We start from the raw sequence: 23,155 nt of genomic DNA, 5'->3' as shown, positions 1-23,155 counted from the left end.
CATAATCATTCACTACCAGGAATTATTCCTTTAACATACCTAGTTATAATATGTACCTGATATGCCAAAGAAATGAATAAACTAATCTTTTACGAGGGTCAGCATAAATCTGTAAATATATACAATCTTTAAAGATGCAGATAAGCAGATGTCACATGTCAGTCCTATCATCAAGTTGCTAATTTCCCTAAAACACTGGGGCATACATCCTAAAATACCGAATATGTGTAATTGCTCCATATAGACCATTAAAATATTATACCTTATTATCCCTATCACAACATAGTAAGCATGTAAAATCACACATTCTTTTCTGATGAGATAACTCTGGTTCTCTTGAGAGCACTAGATCAATGTAGTTATTCCCTCTTGCACGCAACTGAAATTCTACTATAGAACCGAGTATGAGAGATTTAAATGAAAATATTCAATACTGAAAACCTAAACGTCCTATTTTGAAGACCAAATGCAGATTTTGAATCTAAATTTTGAGAACAGTGCACTATTTGCTACTGTTTGGCCTAGTACAATTCTCTAATTTCATTATGAAGTTACTATTAATGCAAGGAAACATTGTTTATTATGGTACTTAGATCAAATTATGCATTAGTAAACATTAATACTTTCCTTTCGGTATATTAAAAAGCCTTGTCATACCCCTTTAACATGCTGTTTAAGAAATGTTTCTTCAAGATCTGAAATTATTTGCTATTGTATCAATTTGGAATTAATTACTCCAAATAAATCTGTGCAAAGTGAAGGAAATAAGCCATCTCTTTCACTTTTTCTCAAAGCAATAAACTAAAAACTAGTACAAAATGAGGGTGCAGTTACTAGTTAATTAATTAAATAACTAATTCCAAATCTAAGTGCAGCTCACCCATTCATAAACAGAATACTGACTTCAGAGCTAGACAATGAGATTTGACTGAATTTTTTATTGAGTTTGAAAGATGATAATAATAATAATATATTATTTATTTAAGAATATATAAACTATTATTAAAAATATAATAATAATAATAGTTATTATTATTATTATAGCAGCAACATATAGGGAATTAGATGATTCATTTACCTGGCTGTATCCCCAACTAAGTTAAGGATGGGTAAACTAGTTTGCAACTGATACGCATTGGCATTGATTCACTTTATACAGACTAAAAAATGACTGCTGAAGTTTAGAATCTAACCTAATAACATTAAATAAATCTCTAGGTTAAGCTTTGAAACGCCAGTTAGGTTATACGCAAATCAAGCAGTCCTTTGCAGATCGCTGCTGCAACTCTGCCTTTCGCATTCAAAATATTAAATCAGTCTTCAGCAGTTTATAAGAAGACAAAATACTTCCCCCCTAACTTGGATAACAAGAGATCTGTTCTGATTAGAGCTTTCTGGAACGCGTCAAGATGAAAAGAAGATTTTTATTAAGAAACATTAACTTGTGGTATCTGGAAAAATGTGCACCATAGGCCAAAGTTATGACAGATGATTGCCTGCCCGTAAACCCAGCCTCTCTATATGCCAGGAAGGGTTCCCTCTGAGCCTGGGTGAGCCAGGGAGCATCAGCTTTCAGGTTCCCGCTTTGAGTTATGCCTAGACCCAAAGACATGTCTACACTGTGGGTTAGACATGTTCCAAATCCAGCTTTGCCTGTCTTCATACTATTTCTGGGCAAGGATGCCCAAGCTCTGTGGCTCGCTGGCAATCTTGCCTATAAACATCTCTATTCCTAACAGTCCAGATGCTTGTGCACAGGAACTGGAAAGCTTAGCCCTGAGCAGGGTCACCACTAGATCTTCCAGACTCAGTCCTTCATCAACAGGAACAGATGCTTTAGGCCTGAGGCACAGCCAAGCCAAATTGCCCGCAGTTTTCATGGAAGCCTGTCAAGCTGTAGGGCAGCCTGAACTTCCAAACCACCAAGCAAGGACTTTGTGTTTCTGAGATGGATGCAAGGAATCTGCCCCGAGGTCGCAGGCCTTGGGAACCAGGCAGGCCCTGCTAACAACAGTGACGCTCACAAGAACGACAAACTGCAGCTCCAGGAGGACAAGTTCCTTCAAACACACCACGTGTCTGTGACATGCTTCACAAAACCTGACATTTCTGGTGAACTGAAAGCTTCAGTCTGTGGTCAGGTCTAGTCCTTATGTGCTGCTTCCCACAAAGTACAGGCTTCTTTATGCCCCTTCCCCGTGTACTTCTCTGAAGACTTCTCTGTGGCAACCCACAAGCACAAACCCACTCCTCTGCATGCTGAACATACTCGTCACTCCCTTGGACAGGGCATGATCTTTCAGATTGGAGGTCACGTTCTGCAGAAATAAGGACTTAGAGGCCATGTACAAGGACATGAGCGCAACTGCTCACTCCTAGTTGCCTCTGTGTATGAAGAAGACAGACTAGGCTATAGACACAGACTCTTACACTTGAGCTTGGAGATGCAAGATAAGCTGGCTTGTTATGGGGGGCATGCAAAGACCCAAGCTCATCCAGTGAGCTCCTCTGCTTCCATGAGCCACCTGGATCAGTATTTTTTTCATACACGGCTTCAAAATTCTTCAGTGAATAAACTGCTATGTTGTTAAGGCCGTAACATGCCAATTAGCAGAAGATAATCTACTATCCCTACGATGCAGTTGATTAACTTCCATTAAAGTCAGTGACGCTGACAATCATGTATGAAGAAGTAGCTGAAAGTCCACTGGCTATGCACAGCAAATGAAAACACACTGATCTTTATTGAATATGCTGGTAAGATACAGTAGTACTTTCTCTTTCTGCTCTGGATAAAATGAATTCTAACCAGAAATCAGAAACAGATTTGGAAAATAACTAGCATTGTTATCCTTTTCTACAAATCTGAAAAATCAGTCCTAAACATGCAACTCACTCAGGGTGCTTCTTATATCCAAATCAATCGTATCTCTACATATAGCTACCTTGATGAAAGAAAACATTACTTTATAATATAGAGAAATAATCTATTTTATTTTAAGCATAAAAAAGAAATACTCCACTAAGGAATGGAAGAAAAAATAAAGCACATTTAAATAATTTCATTACATTCTAAGATGCCAAATCATCTGTGAGTGGTTTCTTTTTAGATGAAAAGAAATCAAAATATAGGACAGATGTTGGACAAACCACATTTGAGGTCTATCACACACTAGCATTTTTCAAATGATTTTGGCTCATCTGTTAAATAAGGTGTATTTTGCTTGATTTTGAAAAGGGAAACATCAGGAAATATTTAAAGGCCAATTGCTGCCAATTAACTTTGATCAGCAAAAGTTGCATTTGAATCTTTTAGATTCTTTTGCCTGTCTGGAATAACACACTATTCTAAAATCTAGCAAAACAACAACTTGATGATTAATGTGTGTTGGCAGCCCCACCACAAGCTTGCTTAACAGTTGGATTTTAAATAAACAGCTGTCTTCATTATGATGGGAAAGAAATCTGACTGTTTTCATGTTTTCATGTTATTAAAATATGATCAGAAATTGCTTTTTTCCCTTTTAAGATGAAACAGCCAGGCATTATGGTGACAGTCTCTTTCAGCAGTTCGGATAGTTTTAGAACGGTCTCACAAGCGTCGCCAAACCATAGCCTACGTAGACCGAAAAAGCCCTTGGCACGCCGACACCAGGTCCTCGCCGCACGCCACAGGGGAGAGGCATTCGCGGCAGAGAAACTCTAGCGCGTAACAAATCGTACCTGCCGCCGGGGAAGGCAGAAGACCCCCAGTAATAAGCCACTGAGACGGACAGCATACACAACATTAATGATTTCCCTCGGGTTTAAGGTAACACTTGCCCACAGTGGGATGTGAGAAATCCGTACCCAGCCATTAACTGTTTATACAAGCTGAAGTTTAATATTTAATGGCCTGTGCAGACTTTTGAATTCTGATTTTTATAGATGCTTTTGGTGTATCCGCTTCTAAAACTTGTCTACTGTGCTCATAAACACTAAGACCTGTGAAGACAAAACCCTACCATTTAAACTATTATAATCCTTGAATGCCAAAGCAGACATTTAGCGTAGATATTAGTATATATCCTAATGACTAAATTATACAGATATTTTCTAAAAGTTTCCATTTTAAAACTGTGAAACCAAAAATAATTGTCAAATCATCTAACAACGCATAAAAGGAGACAAATATTAAATCACCTCTATGAGTTTTAAAAGAATGAACACTTACTTCTAAATCGTTAAAGAACAGATGCGTGTCCGCCAAATTGAAAATCATCTCTTCCATTCGGAGTCCAAGAGACACAGAAGTGGGTGGATCCTTAAAGAAGAAGTTAAGCGAGTACACCATCAATACCATGCCTAACATACATACCAGAATACAAACTGCAAGACCTGCTTTTCAAGAATGATTATTTGATGTATTAAACACAACATCCGCTTCTTCAGTTTAACTTCAGTAACTCCCTAATCTTCTACTATAACACTGAACAGTAACGCTCAAAAATATGACTTTGACTCAACTGATTCCGTGATTCTGCAGCGGGACCTCTGTGGTCACCCTCATGCATCCCTGGCACGGGCTCTCTGCCCTCCATGCAGAAAGGGCAAATCTATTTCACCTAAAACTTCTCCAGATTTTACAACTGTTTACAAGTTCCATGATCAACCAGGGGCATGATAATGCTATTGTTACTCAAAATAAACTCTCACTGGTCACAAGTGAAAGGATTCAGTCCTGGGAATACCTAGTGACTTTAAAGCAAATCACCATTAATGTTTTATTTGCAAATGGCAATTATATTTAAAACCACTCCTTGATTCTCCATAAAACCATGCTTTAATTATGCTTTCAGTTTGGCCCACCCATACAGAGTGAACAAATCTATTGTTTGTTATTAATACATAACACACTTCAACTTCTCTACAGAAATTACCATAACAAGTTATTCCTTACTGAGCTAATAAACTCAAAAAGCATGTTCAGCATTGTGGTTACCAAACACATTACAGATGTTTGTCTTGTTTTGATTTTTTTTGTGTTTTATATATTTTCAATCTGAAAAATCAAAAAGAAAGCCTAATATATACATTTGATACAGCATTTCTCTTTTATAATGCCAAGTATATCCAAGCGCACAGAAGCATGAGTTTGAAAGAACATGTTATATTATCTCATGACACCCTCTATTAATAACGTTAGTTTGTTAGGAATTATATTTTAAATAGAACTGCAGAAGTGACAACACACATTTTATTTTAAAAAAGTTAATATTCTAAACCTGCTGACAACTCAAAGTTAAAAACCAAGAGGTGCAGTCCCTAGTTTCTTTTTCCACCTCTCAATCAAATTAATAGGTGTTTCAACATGATCTCTGAACTTTCAAACATTTTTCTGTAACTACTGGTTAAAAGGCAAAATGTGTCAGTAGCAAAGAGTTGGAAAAGAATGGTGATTTGGCAGCCTGTTTGCCTTCTGGAAATGCCAAAACCCAAGTAAAACTAACCAGAAAAAGAATTTTGGAAAGAAGCATTTAGAAACAAAGCTACATAGAACAGACAAAACATCTATTCTTGAACTCGCATACATTAAGAGCAAATAAGTTTTCTTGTATCAAAAAAAAAGCCCTTATAAATGGGAAAGAAAAATTGCATCATGCTATTTTGATGAACTTTGCCCTTAAAAATAAGCCTTCTGTTTAAACTGGCACCACCAAAAAAAGAATATTTGACTTCTTAATTCAAATGGAAAGACTTCAAAATATGAACAAAAGTATTCTGTCTCTCTGTTTTAATATTGCTGTATTTGTAGACCTACGTCTTCCTTTATTTTACTTTGTAGGCATGTGAGGTGGAAAGCAGGTGATATTTTCCCTCTAGCTAGGCCTGAGGCTACTTTTCCCTCTGACATTCCTGCTTATCTTTGTGCCCAGTTACCACCCCACCATCCTTCATAGCTCATTAGCCTGTTCTTTTTTAAGCCAGACAAGGATTTCCGTTGTGCCTGAGCACTAACAGAAGTCACCCCACGCAACTCTCCGCTCCAGTTATTAAAAGGAGTTAGATGGACTAAGTGTCTAAGATACAAAATCACATCTTGATTATCAACTGCTAATGTAACAGTGTAAAACTAATCCCATTCTGAGCTTCCATCTGTCTGTAAACAGGAATATAATTTTGAAAAGCAGAATAAATTGGCAGACAGAGCATGATGTTGCTTATGAACCAGCATGGTTAATTTTAAACAAATGACTGTGAATATATATTTTAAGTTTCAGTGTACGTATGACTTAAATCAAACATTTTTATTAAACTTTTTATCACACTTCTGCGTCTGAAAAAATGACTTTTTGTAAATCTTTCTGTGAACCATTTCACTCCAAGGTATTTTTAAATGGCAGACAAAATAGAATGGGGTTTTCTCTAAAGTAATATTAAAATAATGTCATTTATTAAGTTAATTTAATTAGGAGGAAAACAAATAAGAAAATCATTAGCACCTACTGAAAATGTCAGATTAAATACCGTAAAAGCTAAGAGAAGAAACAAAACAGGTTGCTTTTTAAAGAAACCTCAATTCCTTGATTAAACACAATCTTTTTCTATAGGAAGTTCCACTTCGCATAAAAACTGTGTTAAGCTGCAGCTTGGGCTACCCACATATTTAACAGAAGCAAAGGCCTTATCTGCATTAGGGTTTTAAGTATCTGGGTAGTAAGAATCTTGCAACTGCTCTAGTAAAAAGCACAAGAGCCTTGGTTTAAGGCACTGCAGTAGATTAAACTCTCATGTCAGACATTACAGTGGGGGCTGAAACTTTCAAAAAAGACAAGGCTAGAATAAGGTCTTAAAAAAAATAATCCTGTACCAAACCTTCTTTTGCAATTTTAAGCCACTAATTGCTAACTAATTATCGTGAGGTGTCACACAATGAGTAGGAAAGCTAACAATCTCTTCTTGTTGATTGGGATTTGCAGGTTCAGTCGGAGTGTCTTTTCAGGTATGGTCAAAATCAGGTACAAATCTCTGAGGGAGGTACAGTTTAGCTTAAGAAAAGAAATACCAATGTCAAACTGCTTCAGCAGGCCTCTTGTTTTGAATACTGGTATTGGAGCCAAAACATTGTCTGTACGTCATTTCTAAATTCTACCTACTTGATTTCTTTGTTTTGTGGAGAAACAAGAAGCTGAAAAACAGGAAAGTTCACTTTGGGTACAAGGCTTATTTTCCACTTAAGCCTACAGGTCACAAATGAAGGGTTAAGTGAAACCAGGCTTTGTTTTTCTCAATCTCTAAAATATATTAAACCACATTAAAATAGCTTATAATTTAAAGGAAAATTCCTTTAAAGCGTCTGAATATAAATGCTTTCACGGAGAATGGAAATGTACGTAAAGAGCACAGTATTCTAATGCCAATACTGAGACGTATTTCCACCTGCTCCGAGATATAAGTAAGGGCTCCAATTTTTTCCATATTCCAAAACTTGATCAGTTGACATCTGGCTCAAAACAGAAGGTTTGGGGCATTAGAAGCCCTAATGTCAATTAAAGTAACTGATAACTTTATATTTGATCAAGAGTTCCGTACATATTAAAAAAAATAATACAAAAGCAAACGTTTTGTTTCTTTTTTTTTTTTTTTCTTCTGGAAGGACAAATCATATTCCTATACCAGTTGCACACATTTCCATGAAAGTCACAAAATTCAAGTCACCTTTCAATAAAAATGTAGCAGTTTATACCATGACTGTGCAAACTGAAAAACAAAGGTACTATTTTGTTCCAACAAAGCTGAAGGACAAAAAGCAGGGAGAAAGCTGAGCACAATAGCAGCAAAAGGAGAGCAGGTGATAAAAACAGATGAGAAAGTAAGAATATACAGAAAAGGGTGGCACAAGCAAGAAAGTTATGAGGAACGAGGTAGAGAATAAGGAAAAGAAAATCAATCTTTTCAGCAGCAGGGCTGCTCATCATTCATAGTCATTCACCATGAAACTCACTCAGGCATTATGAAAAGAGCTGAATGCCAAGTTACCAAATCCCCTATTACTTAATTAGGATATTTTTGTATGTTTGAAGATCCAGCTTTTGTATTTTAATGATTATGTGAGCAGCTTAGATTTAATTTTTTAAAAGGGCATTTCTAGCCTTCACCACAGTGCAGAAACAGATGAGAGCATGATGTTAGATTGCTCAAAAAGCAGAATACAGGTGAAAAGAACAAAAACTCCCCTCAACAATTTTTTTTTTTTTTTCCAGATTGCCATGATCTGGATTTCTGATTTTAAAGTCCAGAAAACATTAGGAAACACTCTTTAAAAAAAAAAAGTGCACCTCCCATTGCTGCAAATAAACCCTACAATTCCCAAATGACAGATATATGTTTTAGCACGTTTACTTTGAACATTTGACACTATTTTCCTCTAATGTCTATAGAAATTGCTGACTGTTGTCCGAAGCTGTCAATAAGCCAAGAGAAACCCTGATAGGAATGAAAATTTAAGAAAACAAAGCAAGAATGGCACACTTTTGTGACTGCATCTGAGAGCCGAGGACATGCACATTGCTACCCCTCACCAAAAAGATCTAATATTTATCCACAGCATAAGCACTGACGCCGTCATCCCGCTTAACATCCGCAGACGGCTGTCGTTCAGCGGTGCGGACGTATTCTGCCACTTGCCACGCAGCCAGAGCCGGCCGGGGAAAAACACATCTCGAGTAAACAGTGCCAACAGCGACGGCGCTGCCATCGGGAGTCACCCACCTCCTTGCAGCATACGTATTTATGTCTCTTCACAGCTGAATACCAGCCACTTTCCTCAGCCTCAAGCATCCAGCAAGAAAAGTGTTTGTTTTCAGGCCCCAATTAATGAAACCGCTACAGCGAACGGGTAACAAACGGAGAAAAATACACTCGCACAATTACTTCTACGGCAATGACTAATTAGGTTTTTCCTGCACTACTCTGCTGCCCAAAAGCAAGTGGTGAGATTCTGTTGGCACTCGTTTTTTTTGTGAGCACCGGGATTTGTTCTCCTCATTCTGAACTGAACTGTCACAGATTTGGTGATTTTGGGGTGCCATGCAAAAGCTGGCTTCAGCCTGAGAAATGGAAAATAACTTCTTGTATATGTTTAATACTCTATAAAGCTGTTGTCTATATGTATCCATACAGTAATTGTTGAAACATTTAACGTTCTAGTGCCTTTTTACTACCTAATTATAAACTAGTAACACCTAGGAAACCAAGGCTGCTGAATTAACTTGCTTTTCTGACACATAATGAAAAAAACTAGTTCTATTCCTCAAACAGGTAATCTGCTATTACAGCAAACACTTCTGAAAATACACCACACCTGAACAACCAAGAAAGGTTGCAAAGCAGTACTTCGTTAAGTTTTTTTTATAGTGCAAAAAGTTATTAGGAGGAATTCAGAACCTGATTTGGGCACGGACTGAATCAGTAGCAGCTTTGGCCTTCGCTCAACGGGGTGTAGGCTAAAACATTTTGGTGATAAATATAAGCTTTACAAGAAGACAGAGTGATTACATGAAGCCAGACAAAACAATCTGGTTGTTCTTTATATGTAGAATTTTTTAAGGTTACCAAAAAATCACATTCTAGTTATACCTCATGAGGTGAACATGAAATAGTATAACAGATTTTAGCACCAGCTGAGACATTAGCTTTCAAATACAATCCTGGAAAAACAAAGTTTGACCTCACAAGGGCATTCGATTCATAAACTGTTCTTATTCACCTAAGACCGCGTTCCTCTTCTGAGAATTACCGAGGAAACCCACAGTCTGCAGACATATGCATCAGTTCAGTTATGATTTATAGACTGTGCATAATAGAAAGATTTGACTCATAAGCAGACTTTCAAAAACATCAATCAATATGTAGATTAAAAAAAAGTTAAGGTAAAAAATTTTAGATTAATCTGTCTGTGTCCAAAAGTATTCTTCCTCTTGCCTTCTCAATACAGAGCACAGTCCACTGTCGATCGCTCAGAAGTAAAATGTTATTTTAGCAATCACTCCTGGAAGTTCTTCACTCTCTGAGCGGAGGTAAACCTTTGCAGGTTGTCATTATATCAACAGGTTTCAGACACTCTGTACCTACCAACCAAACCTTAAGTGGTCAGAGTACTAACTCCCAACGCTATTTAATTATTTACTGAATATAAGAGCTGAGTAAGTGCAAGGAATGGACATGTGAAACAGCTTTACTCTCTGATTTTTTATGTCTTGAAACACCAGTACCAGTTTGCATCTAGAAAAATCAACTAACATTCAGGTCTTCCTTGTGTATCAACTATGAAACAGCAAATATTACTGAAAATTTCCATCAGTTTCTTGACACTTACCCTTCCATATCTGTTAGCATAGGACCCTGTAAGCAAGGAATGGAAAATGATGATTGTCTCATCCAAATCCCAAATGAATACTCTCTGTAAAAAGAGAATCAAATCAATGTGTTCCTCTGTGAAGCTGATACTTGAAATGGAAAGTTAAAATTTGAATCAGTAAGCGCACAAATGAGAAAATTGTATTGAAATGGTTATATATTAAAACCATAGTTTCCTTGCCATTTATTTTCAGAACTAACGAGTTTTTTCCAGAATAGGGTAATACAATCTGGTTTACTACAATTGCTATTATATCAAATTATTCTGTTAGAATAGAATTATAGTTATTGTCAAATACACACAGAAAATGCGATTGTACAATGTGTATTATTTTAAAGCCAGATGTGAGATAGAAACTGAAATAAATTAAGAGAAGCCTCTGAAAATTAAATCTTTGGGGTTTGAATTCTGTATTTATGCAAGTCTTACAAAACAAAGTTCATATAATTGCTCTTGAAAATTACCTCTGAAAACAAAATAAAGCAAATTGCTGCTAAGCACTTAAATCTCCTTAATCTATGTTCATTTTTAGTGGATTTTAGGCACCTGAAGAATGAAAATTATGAACTTAGATGCTGCATGTGTAAGAACTTATGGCATCAGTAAATAATTCTTTCGCTTAGAGCCAATGGAAAATATGTGTTTTAAATTTGTCCTCTGACCACACACAAAATGATATTTTAATGAAAAATAAAGTGTTCAAATACAAGTATTTTAAATCCTGGTGAGATTGTATTTCCTATGATGACAAATGGGCTAAGCTTTTGGAAAGGAAAAGTAATGCAGTGTGGACACTCATAGCTGTGGTGTGTCACTGGAGCTGTGTTCTCAACAGCAAGCATGGGCCACTGAGGGGAATGTGAACATAGCATGAAAGAACAAAAACCACTATTGTGCTAGAAGTGTCTCCTGTCCAAATGCAAACCTTTCTTTGACTTGGGAAAAGCCTTTTTTTTTTTTTTTTTTTTTTTTTAATCAAGAGAAAGAAACCCCAGTATTTTTGAGAGAAATTAGATGCTTTTCATGAATAAAGTTCTTTAGAAAAAAAAATTTCTCTGAAAATACTGTTAGAAAGAAAAAGAAAGGGAGTTCCAATGCCACTTCATTTTTGATGTGTAAATAGTATTTCTCTCTGCAAAATAACGATTAAAATAGTCGGTAACAGGTCAAAGACATCTAATACAATGTACCTCTAGATCAGAGTCAGGTGGTGGTGAAGGATTATTGTTTCTTCTGCCACGTCCACGTGATTTCCCATCTGAACTACGACGCAATCTATCTGAATCTGAATCTTTAATAGGTGTTGATGGACTGTGGATTGTACTGTATTCTGCTATAGTAAAGAAATGACATTTTTACCTTTCAGTTTAAACTTCAAAATGTTCAGCTTGCATTTTACATGTGACACTAAAACCAGGATGTTCACTGAAGAGTCCTAACTAAAATAATTGAATCTCAATGATAAGAGGCAATACTGATACATCAATGATTTCAATGAAGTTCAAGTTATACGTAAAAACAGAGATATAAATTATTTCAGTAAACAAATAAAAAAGAGGTAAGTAAAAAAAAATTATTCCTTCAAATCATAGAGAAGGTCATATAACTTCATAGACAAGATTAAACTCTATGTGAACAATTTTAATGGATACCAGCTTTTTTTTAAAGAATAATGGTTTACTGCTAAGTTTTCAAACACACTTTAAGATAACCATTATGTTACTGCTAAGAAAAAAAAAACATCCAGGTGTGAAAAAAAAAACATCTAGAAATTGAAAACTTTTCCAAATTGCCTGTTTGCAGACACTTTTAGATGACTACATTTGAGCCAGATTAATAGAATTCTTCCTAAATATGGCATAAAATAGAATCCTTTTTTTCCCAGGTTAAGTTCAATTACTAAGTTTTAAATATGCATCAACTATAAAGATTAAATTTATAGTATCATTCAAAGGTCTACTCAGCAATGAACTTTTCCAATAAGTACCTTCAAGACAGGATACAATTCTTTATAAATAGGATTGTATGTTAATTATTATGCTTCAGCAAAATTGATTTACAAAAATATTTACTGTTGTTGAACACGTAAAAAAGAATGATGATTTACATATGTAAGAAGAACAAAGTTTTCCTGAAAACATGCTGGTTGGAAGATGTTTTGCTATTCTTAACATCCATTGACTCAGTAACAGTGAAGTGCTTGAACATTAACAAAGCAAACACCCAGTATAAATTATCCTTCCTAACTCATTTAACTAGAAGTACCATACTCTTCAGAAATGCAGCAACACATTTTTAAATCTCTTTTCAAGACTTCCTCTCATAATCTTAAGTTCACAGAGAAAAGACTTTTGTTTTCATGGTTATCATTAATTTTTTTTCCAAAAAAACCCTATTTTCATAAAGGCAGATGGAATTTTCAGCACACGATATATTTATCAATTTTACTTCTCAGTTAACATTAATTACTCTTTAGAGTTCAGTAGATGTGGATATTTGTATCAATAATGATTTTCTTTTTAATCAGCCTATACCATGGTATTCCAGTTTGAACAGACAGGTATACTTCTCACACAAATGATTCTTTTTCCTAAAAAAACATCCTGTTGAGGTCAAAGGTTAGATTAAGGAGGAGATTCTGAACATCTGTGTAACACCACATATTCACAATTACTCAAAATAATAACGGTTGCTTGTGTTGCACTGAATGACAGGAAAAGGTCTTGAAATTCTCATGCTCAGCCTTCAAATCTACACTTAATGGCAATTAGTGTATATTATTTATTTCATATTATACTTTTACCTACATATCTCAGGCTACATTAAGCAAAGGAGAATAACAAGTTAAGATGTAACTCAAGGTAAAACAAAGAATCTTCCAAAGAAACTCAACCTCTACCTGAAAGAGTGATTCTGTGTATGTGCCAAACAACAAAAATCATCCAGCCACACCAGTCTACATAACTGAAGACAGAGGTTTAAATGCTGGTGATCATGTAGATTGCAATAATATATATTTTTTCCTACGACAATGTACATTTCAGAATATTTATTTAAGCTATTTAAACTTTGAATGGTGATTGCTCTTTCACCTACAGTACTTACTTAAATAAGAAATCATAACTCAACTAGTAAAAAATTTCTCAACCTTTTAAAATTAAATTAGTTTATCTGTTATATATTATTTTTATTTTTAAAATCCGCAATAAGAAAGAAAAATAAAAGAAAGAAAACAATACACAAAAGCCTTGAAATAAATTATAACCCAGTAAAAGAAACAGATCAGAGTTTCTTCAACAGGTATATTGGCCAATGATGTTCTAAATATGTGCTCTAAAATTCAGATGTAATGAAAAATTGTATTGCCTATTGCCTAATTGAAATTGTGGTTGCTCTTCATCTCTGACAATATTTTTAGGCGTTTGGCTTTAGATCCCAGTTTTTTCAATTCTTCTCACAGATGTGCTATGCCTAAAAATGTGAAGTATTAAACTTGGGGTAGTAATTATATCACTAAATAAAATAGGGAACAGATATAATGGAAAAAATACAAACAAAGCTTCATGAGAAATAAAAACAAGTAAACCTAAAAGAGGGAGCATATAGAACAGAGCGTTGGTGAGGGTAGGGAAGAAAGTCTGTCTGTAAGAGCCATCCAGCTTTCCATTTTTGCAAACACCTTCATTTAAGTATACTGCATTCAAAATCTCAAACACGGGGCTGCAAGTTTGGGTAGAGGCTCAATTCCATCTCCCCTTCACAGGTGCAAGTCATCTGTCTGGGTGGGCCAGGTCCTCAGCTGACAGAAAGACTCCTAACCCTACCTCGGGACCCCAAGGTTGGCTGGGCACACCTTAGCCCACCCTTCTTGGGACCATGGTACCTGCAGCATTCCCAAGAGAGATTTGTCTGTCTTGATCTTACAGATCTCTCCAGGAAATCTACTCTGCTGCTTTAACAGCTGTGCCATTAGAAACAGAACATACTACTTCAGCATTCATTACAGCAATATAAATTCAATCTGTGAAAGCAGGGGAAAAGATTATTCCCGTCGTTGGATTTGCATGCATTTGAAGACTGTTCTCAAATCCCCTTTGTTGTTAGGTTAACCCTTCCCTGATGATCTTCTTTATTAGGTTCTGATTATCGCTCTCTATAGTGTCTCTGAACCGGACACAGTAACCCAAAGCAAAGTTGAGCAATGCTTTAATTCCCATGTCTCACAGGCTACTCTCCTGTGGACACCACTTGGCAGAGGACAATTTGCATTTTCTATAATATTTTCAATGAATGTTAGTTTCAGGATCCCTAGATCATCTTCCGAGGACAAATCGACACCTAACTGGTCATTTCTCAAAGACCTGGCCAAATATTGCCCATGAGCTGAATACACAACATTGCTAATACCTGGAGCTTCTGAGCCTACTCAGGAGACCGGTCTGTTATGAACAGTGTGACAGACGGCAGTAGCCAATGGGAGGGAACGTGACGTCAAGCGCAAGAAACTTATTCCACGTACGTAAAGGGAAACCATAGCATGTAGTCTTTGGATTAAGGCTGCTGGACAGGGCAGCCTCCATGTGCATGGCTGGGTTACCAGCTCGCCGTCCAATGGTCACTCTCAGGTCCTCATAAGGAAACACAATTAAAGAATCCAGTATCCAGCTGAGCCCTGAGCCTCAACAAGCCCAAGCCCTGACAAATTCTGGAGCAAGAAAAACAACAGCGGCCGAGGGTACTCGGTGTGCCACTGATATCTGGAGTACTAAGAGCAGTCTGCAGGGCAAGGTAGAGCCTGGAAGGAGCTGCCAACATTCCCCATCCCACATTTGTGCAGTTCATCATTCCTGCCTAAATGTATACCTCACACCTGCTCCTATTCAGATCACATCTCCATTTTTTGAGTTCTCATCCTGTCTCCAAAGAACTCGCAGCCCCTCTCAGCATGGTGTCATCTACATATTTAATAGGCAAACACATTCTGTTCCGTCATCTACATGATTAATGAAAACACCGGGCCCAAGGCAGACACTGAGGAATGCTGCTGTAGCCATCCTTCTATTTTAACAGCAAGCTCTCACTGACTTCTTTCTGGACACGGTTTCCTAAACAGCTTTATATCATTCTGCTGTAGTTTCTGCTAGACTGCTTTAGCCTAGTTTGCTTATAAGATTGTTAAGTGAAAAGATTTAACTGTCAAGTCAGCAAAATCCTTGTTGAAATCAAGCTATATAGTCACAAAACATGTTGTCATTATACCTGTTATTCTACATTCATTGTTAGGAAGACGTTAATTGTTCAGCCTCAGCTGACTTCATAGTACCAGACATATTGTAATATTAGCTGAGGAAATGATTATCTTTCTAAAGCAATGAATTTAATTTTATCCTGTTCTTGAGCATCATAAACACAGGGAGGTGCAGGAGAAAACCCAGCCCTCCACAAAATCATGAGCAGAAAAGGGGGTGAGGATCAGCTCTCCACTGCCTGTCCCAATACTAAAGTAAGATCACCAAAGCAAGCCCGCAGTAGCCAGGTTAAACACAAGAAGGAGGAGTTCAGATAAAAGCTAGAAGATTTGTGGCACATTTTGCCAAAAAATGCCAGGCTCCCAAAAGATTACAAGGGTTCAAGAGGAGCCTGAAGACACCCCTGAAAGAGAAGCCTTCAGGGGTGCTACTGCCATGTCACATTAGGAGGTTGGGTCTGTGGGACCAAAAAAGTGGTGGCAACAACCCCAGGCTTCACTGCCTGTTTCTGGGAGGCGATTTCAGTACAGGTACAGCCTGATCTAGTCTCCTGAGCATCCTCAATAGGGGATGGAGAAGTTAGGTGCTGTCCTGGAGGATACCTTCCAGGTTAGTTTTGTCTGGAAGGACTCCAGCCGGGTGCTCTAGGACCACTCTGCTGAGTCAAAGCTCCGCATCAAAACAAGACTCCTGCTCCAAATTAAAATGCTAATGTAGGCACACCCTAAACATACAAACAACAGCAGCTTTGGAAATCCCCTGAGATGAAAACATCTGGAAGCTGGAAAAGTGCTTAGGGCAAGTCTTATACAAGCTTAGCCCATCCTCGTCCTCGCTGCTCCCAGGGTGTCTGCTGACGGCCACTGCCGCAGGCAGGGTACGGGGCCAGTTGAGCTGTGGTTTGGGCCACTAGAGCCATTTCTGTGTCTTGCACATGCCTTCAAATTATATTAATACATATTCTGCATCCATTAAGAGACACATAATTTTAGATCTCTCTGCTATGGCACCTCACAGCACTCTGCCCTAGGCTGTGTGACACTGAATGTTACGGCTTGTTTCTGCTTCTCATGCTCAGAGTTCCCTCTTCCAAACCTTGACCAAGTGTAATAGATCCAGTGTTGACTTCTCTAGTCAGTCAGAAAAACATTTCAAGCCCAGATTCTATAAATGTATGCCTCCTTTTCCAGATGTGACTAGTACCCCCTGCTTCTGACCCCTGGTAGTCGCTCCTGTAGTGTAGGGTGACACCAAGCCAGCTAAAAACTACACATAACTGTGAGGAATAAAATATGTTTACTTTCTAATTTACCTAAAATACATGAATCATACTGTAGCAGACTTTCCCCTACGCTTCCAGGTACCACATTATTGCAACTTGACATAAAATATCGTAAGTATATACTGCCCTGTCACACATCATTGTGGGCAGCTTTGATGGTTTTGTCACACAGGAAAACTTTCCATCATCAAATAAATAAGAATACTTTGATTACTTATGACTAGACAATACAGCCACAGAGAAACCATTTGCAACACCATGTTCTGTAATTCCTTTCCGTTTGTTATGGAAATCCCCCCTAAGTAATTGCTGTATTCGCTTACTATTGATTTCAATGCACTATGCTGGAATAGTATCAAATGACAAATTTGGAGAAAACTAGCTGTCCCAGAAATCCCAAAATCAAGTCTAACTGTACGTAAATCTGACTGGCGAGCGTGTGGGTAGAGCTCTTGCTGTTGACAAAAGCATTGCAAATTTCATCAGATTTTTTCCCTACTACACTGAAAGGCTATGCAAAAAGGAGTAAATGCACATTACCAAAGTAATCATATCTCATGTCATAATGTAAATCACATTGATGAGATGGGTCTAGGATAGCTAGTATAGTCAAATGTCTCTGCAAATAGGTATGTCCAAATATTTACCATTTAGATTGTGCCCAGGTTAATGGTTTCCCCCCAAATGTTACACTTAATTTCAAGTAAAGACCTTAAATCCGAAGGCCAGTGTTATTTCCACTCCTGTATACCAAAATAAAAATATAAGGTACAGGTAGTTTGAATATGTTGGTGTCAGCTATGATTTTCTTACTTTTGCATAAAGAAAGCTAAGCACAAAATTTCACGAGTACTATACAAACTTTTTCCTTTACCGCTTACATAAAACTGGTCCAGGATTAAACAATGCAGCAGAATCACATAGGTATTTGAGGATTTTTACTACTTCTCTATGAAAAAAAAATACTACTACTATAACAGTAAGTAAGTAAAGTACTAAATAAGTATTGCAGAAAATACAAAATGCTGCTGACAGCATCATAGAATGAAGTCTTTAGTGCTGTTTGGACAAATGTCAAAATCTTCTCCCTCTGAAAAACAAAACCAGTGTTTGCCTCTTCAGGACTACTAGCATACTACTATGAACTTGACAGAAACCCTCAATAATCTGCTAAAAATATTGGCAAAAACACCTGTTTATTTCAAGTGACTTTTTGATTCAGGATTGTATATTCAAAATAATTACAAAATATAATATTAACAGTACATATTATGTAAACCAGTATATATTAGGTATGTATGACAACAACTATATTAATAAGGCCTGCAGTGGTCCAGAACTGTTAACATAAGAACAAGAGAACAACCATTACCAGAAAAGAGAAAGAAGAAACACTGAGAATGGAAAATCTCAGGTTCTTCTGCAAGAATACCTGGATTGCATGGCAAGAAGTTGCATAGTTAACTAGAAATTGTGAGAAACCAGAAGAGGATCATTTTATATTTGGAGAAGGAATTAAACATATTTAAGTGAAATTAGTTGAGCTTTCTGAGTCTGCAAAACTCTACTAAAAATGTCACAAGAACACATAATTACTTTCTCTCTTTTCACATGTTTCTTACCAGACTCTTCTGTTTCACTTACTGGCCCAAATTCACAGGAACCACCTATGTCTGTCAAATTATTCTGGTGCCTCTGTAAAGTCTGAAGGCTGTTCTGTGCTTGTCCTGGCATAGTTCAGAACCACACGGATTACATGGGTTTTTTAAATATAGAAGATGTCTAGGGATATCAACATCCATCAAGAACAGCTGCAATTCAGCAGCTGGAGCCCATCCTACTAAAGAGGTAGAGCAGCTCAATGTGATGGCTCTGCACTGCTCCCCACCATACCTCATATGCAGCATTCCATTCGTGGTAGAGAATCAGCCTAACTTGGTCAGATGGGGTAAAACATTCTACAGAAATCTGACTAACTGTAATTAAAATTGGCTTAGTTTGCTGCTTTGTTCTGTGTTTTTGATCCAACTGGGAATTTCCTTTGCTCTAATATGCCTTTCGCTTGTCCCCACTCCACTAGAATTCCCTTCCTTTATGCTGATCTCTCTTTTCTTTGACCCCAACCTTGCCTTATCTCCCAAGCATACTGTGTATGATCTCAACTGAGGTTTGTGAGAAAAAAGTAAAAAAAAAACAAAACAAAACATTGCACAAGGGGAAATGGCGGGCACAGTGCTGGATTCGCTAACTGGTTCTCACTTCCCTTCTACCATGGCTCAAGCTTTGTGAGGCATTGAAAGGTTCTCACCTAATTTTAACCTAGGAACCCAACACTGGTATATCAACCACCTTAAACTGCTCATACCAGTGGAGAGACTTTGACACCTCTGGATTAAGATTGTAGTTAGACAGAACTCTAATTACTGCTCTAGAGGTACTCATCTCTCTCCACTGAATACAGAAAGAGACTAAATGGGCTTGATCCTAACTTAAATGCATAAAGACAAGTAAAGTGCATAAAGATAAATGGAGAAATCTGGATCTAGCCCTATACCTTCTGGCGACTGCGACTCTGTTAGTGAAGGGGAACAGAAAGAACCTCATGACCTTCAACAAGGCCAAGTGCAAGGTCCTGCACCTGGATTGGAGCAGTCCCCAAAATCAATACAGGCTGGGGGATGAAGGGATTGAGAGCAGCTCTGCCAAGAAGGACTGGGGGTACTGGTGGATGAAAAACTGGACATGAGCCAGCAACGTTCGCTTACAGCCCAGAAAGCCAACCATATCCTGGGCTGCATCCAAAGCAGCGTGGCCAGCAGGTCGAGGGAGGTGATTCTGCCCCTCTACTCCGCTCTGGTGATACCCCACCTGGAGTCCTGTGTCCAGCTCTGGAGCCCTTGGCACAGGAAAGACAGGGACCTGTTGGAGTGGGTTGGTGTAGAAGAGGGCCACAAAAATGATCTGAGGGCTGGAACACCTCTCCTACGAGGACAGGCTGAGACAGTTGGGGTTGTTCAGCCTGGAGAAGAGAAGGCTCCGGGGAGACCTTCTTGCAGCCTTCCAGTACTAAAAGGGAGGTTACAGGAAAGATGTTGACAGACTTTTTAGTAGGGCCTGTAGTGATAGAACAAGGGGTAATGATTTTAAACTAAAAGAGGGCAGATTTAGACTAAATGTTAAGGAAGAAATTTTTTTATAATGAGGATGGTGAAACACTGGCACAGGTTGCCTGGAGAGGTGGTAGATGCCCCATCCCTGGAAACATTCAAGGTCAGGTCGGACAGGGCTCTGAGCAACCTGATATAGTTGCAGATGTCCCTGCTCCTTGCAAAGGAGTTGGACTAGGTGACCTTTAAAGGTCCCTCTCAACTCAAACTATTCTATGATTCTAGGATTCCATTAGCTCCTGCTAATAGAGAGTGGCCCACAGCAGCCCTTCCTAAATGTGTCCCTGTCTATGATACAGGCAGCCACCCCAAGCTAACCCTATAGCTACATTAAGACTCGTTATTTGTAAACTACTAGAAAAAACTTTTTCAGAATTGTTAAATCAGTAACATAAATATCTCAAGGAAAAAGAGAGCAGTCCCAGCAATTTCAGAGGAGGTGTACAAGTGTCCAAGGAACAGCTATGTCTAAGTGAGCAGTGGTAAGGCACCCACGGGTATACAACTTTCAATACATGAAAGCATAAACTCGAAGAGGGCTTAGGTGCAGGACCCATCCATAAGAAAACCCATCAACATCTTCAAATTTTTAGACAAAACTTTCTTAACAAGAATGTGAAAGATGAGGGAGAAAAGAAAGACTTCTTAAAAATGAACTGATAAAGAAGTTCTATTCAGACTGACAGGGCACAGAAAGCTATTTAAATAGGAAGCCAGACTTTAAGCCATTAAGTCTGAGCTTGGCAGAAATACACCTCCTCTCTCCACGTATGTGTTTACTGTTGCTTTTAGGAAGTATCAACTACTTGAAAAAAGTATGCAAAGATTTTGCAAAAAATCAAGACCCATATGATGCAATGATTCAATTTTAGTATCTTGATAAAAGCTAAAACTTGATCACATTTCTTTTTTGAGGCAAGAAGAACTTACTGCTTCACACCTAAGAAGAAAAGCAAACTCACAAGAAAACAAAACCAAAAATTAAAAAGTGAAAAGCATAGTAGAATCATAGAATCATTAAGGTTGGAAAAGACCTCTAAGATCAAGCCCAATCATCAACCCAACACCACCATGCCCACTAAACTATGTCCGGAAGTGCCATGAGTAATTATGCAGACTCCAATATGCATTCGTATATTTAGAAAGATTCCTTTCTCAAATACATTGCACACAGATGTGATCTCTTGTATATAAACACACACACCAGCTGTACCTTCCCTAGGTACTTTCAGCAAATGTACCAAAAGAGGCAACACTGCATACATTTTCTTCAGGTACACAGTCATGCAGAAAAGCAAAAGAGTCCTGGTAAATTATATTAAAGCTCACATTGCACATGCAAGATCAGTCCTATCAAGTACTTCGAGAAAACTAAAAACAACCTCCCCCAACAAAACTCCAAAACAAAACTTCCTGATAACATTGCCAAATCATAGCTGCTTCTTACTGCATTACTGAGAAACATATCTGCAACCTTGGACTTTCTCTGACAGATTGCAAACTTCTGCCACCGACTAACTACTGACATGCTTGAACTGTATTTTTTTTATTTTTAATAATGGGAAAACTATTTTTCACCCTTCATTTCCAAAAACAGCTGGAGCAGTTTGGCATAAATGTTCAAAAAATGTCTCAACTAGTACAGGACTGCCAAATTCCAGCAAGAAAGGTAAAACGACTGGGAAGAAGGACACGCCACTGAAAATCTTTTCTTAAAATGGAAACACTTGTGCAATTTCAACTCCCCATTACAAGCATTATTATATCTTATGAAAGTGAAAAATACAAAAGCTCTCTTTCAAGTGGACAGTTGGGCTATGGTCTGAAGGCCTCTTGATTTCCGTCTTCCTTCGGAAAAATCAAAGGATTTTATCTTAATGAAGACAGAGCTTAAAAGCATCAGGTTCTGGTTTAGTGTAAAGGCCATCCCATATCTTGTAATTTTTAACACAAGCATTTTACATATAAATACAAAAAAACTTGTATTTCGCAGAAGCTTTAAAACTTTTACTGATCCTGGTTTTTCTTTAGTCTATTTTCTGTTAGAATCTGTACAAGACGTGCCACAGGCTCAGGATTAAGAAATAATAAAAAAAATAATCAAAGACTACACCAAAAAGAAAAAAAATCCAATTCAACCTCCTTTCAACTTACAAAAACATGCCTCATAGGGACCATAAAATCCATGTAATTACCTGCTGCAGGATCTGTAACCGCTTGACTCGTGATGCCAGATGGTGGTTCTTGAAGCTGGTATGTTGCATTTGTGGAGGGTGTCGTTGGGCTGGTGTTGCTGTTTGTCATGTAATGTGAAGGGTATGGTGAGCTATTATAATACTGTGCATATTGGCCCTGGCCAAAACTGGGATAAGAGGGATATTCCTGCAAGACAAAAAAGCAACTGAATAGTCCATCAAAGTTTTGCTACTTTTCAGTATAAATTCCAAAATATAACTACAACCACATGTCAGACTTTCAGCACGTATGCTTCCTGGATGGGATGCTGTAGGAACTAAAACTGTGAGGCAGTAAAACGAAATCTAAATTAGACATCATTTAGTATGTCTTCTCATACAAAGCATTTATTAGACACACTGCTGAAGAGGTGTGAATAAGAACATCAACACCAGACAACTAGTTCTACTATTGGAAGATGATAAATTGAAGAAAAAAACATTTATAAACATCAGTTTAATGTGAAAGGATGCTATTTTCTTTCAAAAAGCTATTTAAGGGCTACATTTTTTCAGCAGATGAGAATTCTAAGTTTGACAAAGTTTCCTCAACTCGTATTTACAAATTTACCTGCTGTGAACTATTAAATCCAGTAGAATTTGTGAGTGAATTATTTCCTGCATATATTCCTGATGACGTTGTAAAACTGCTGCCTGAAATGAAAAGAAAAATTATGTGAATTACTAAAACACAGTATCAAAAAATAACTTCTATCATGTGATTATATCGTAAGGATATGGCATATTTGTAATATTTCCCATATGTCGACAGATTTGGTTGTCATCAGCTCTATAACATGTTAATATATGGAAAGTGATAATTC

General features: G+C 37.5%; 1 protein-coding gene across 7 annotated transcripts in view; it reads right to left on the bottom strand.

Annotated features, from left to right (window-relative positions):
- The window catches only part of EYA1 (EYA transcriptional coactivator and phosphatase 1), a gene marked incomplete at its 5' end in the record, with an annotated part of 153,561 nt that overhangs the window by 32,405 nt on the left and 98,001 nt on the right, over nucleotides 1-23,155 (bottom strand). For 3 of the 7 annotated variants that reach the window (XM_082015645.1, XM_082015647.1, XM_082015649.1), the window contains 5 exons: nucleotides 4,214-4,303; nucleotides 10,358-10,441; nucleotides 11,590-11,729; nucleotides 22,293-22,479; nucleotides 22,903-22,981. In XM_082015645.1, coding sequence (XP_081871771.1) covers nucleotides 4,214-4,303; nucleotides 10,358-10,441; nucleotides 11,590-11,729; nucleotides 22,293-22,479; nucleotides 22,903-22,981 — 580 coding nt within the window. Of the gene's footprint in view, nucleotides 1-4,213; nucleotides 4,304-10,357; nucleotides 10,442-11,589; nucleotides 11,733-22,292; nucleotides 22,480-22,902; nucleotides 22,982-23,155 lie in introns of all 7 variants that reach the window. The other 4 variants (XM_082015646.1, XM_082015648.1, XM_082015650.1 and 1 more) reach the window with 2 other exon arrangements.

This window comes from Phaethon aethereus, assembly GCF_964289735.1.
Source record: "Phaethon aethereus genome assembly, chromosome: 2".
Taxonomy (NCBI): Eukaryota; Metazoa; Chordata; class Aves; order Phaethontiformes; family Phaethontidae; genus Phaethon; species Phaethon aethereus.
This window is presented reverse-complemented; position numbering and strand designations above follow the sequence as displayed.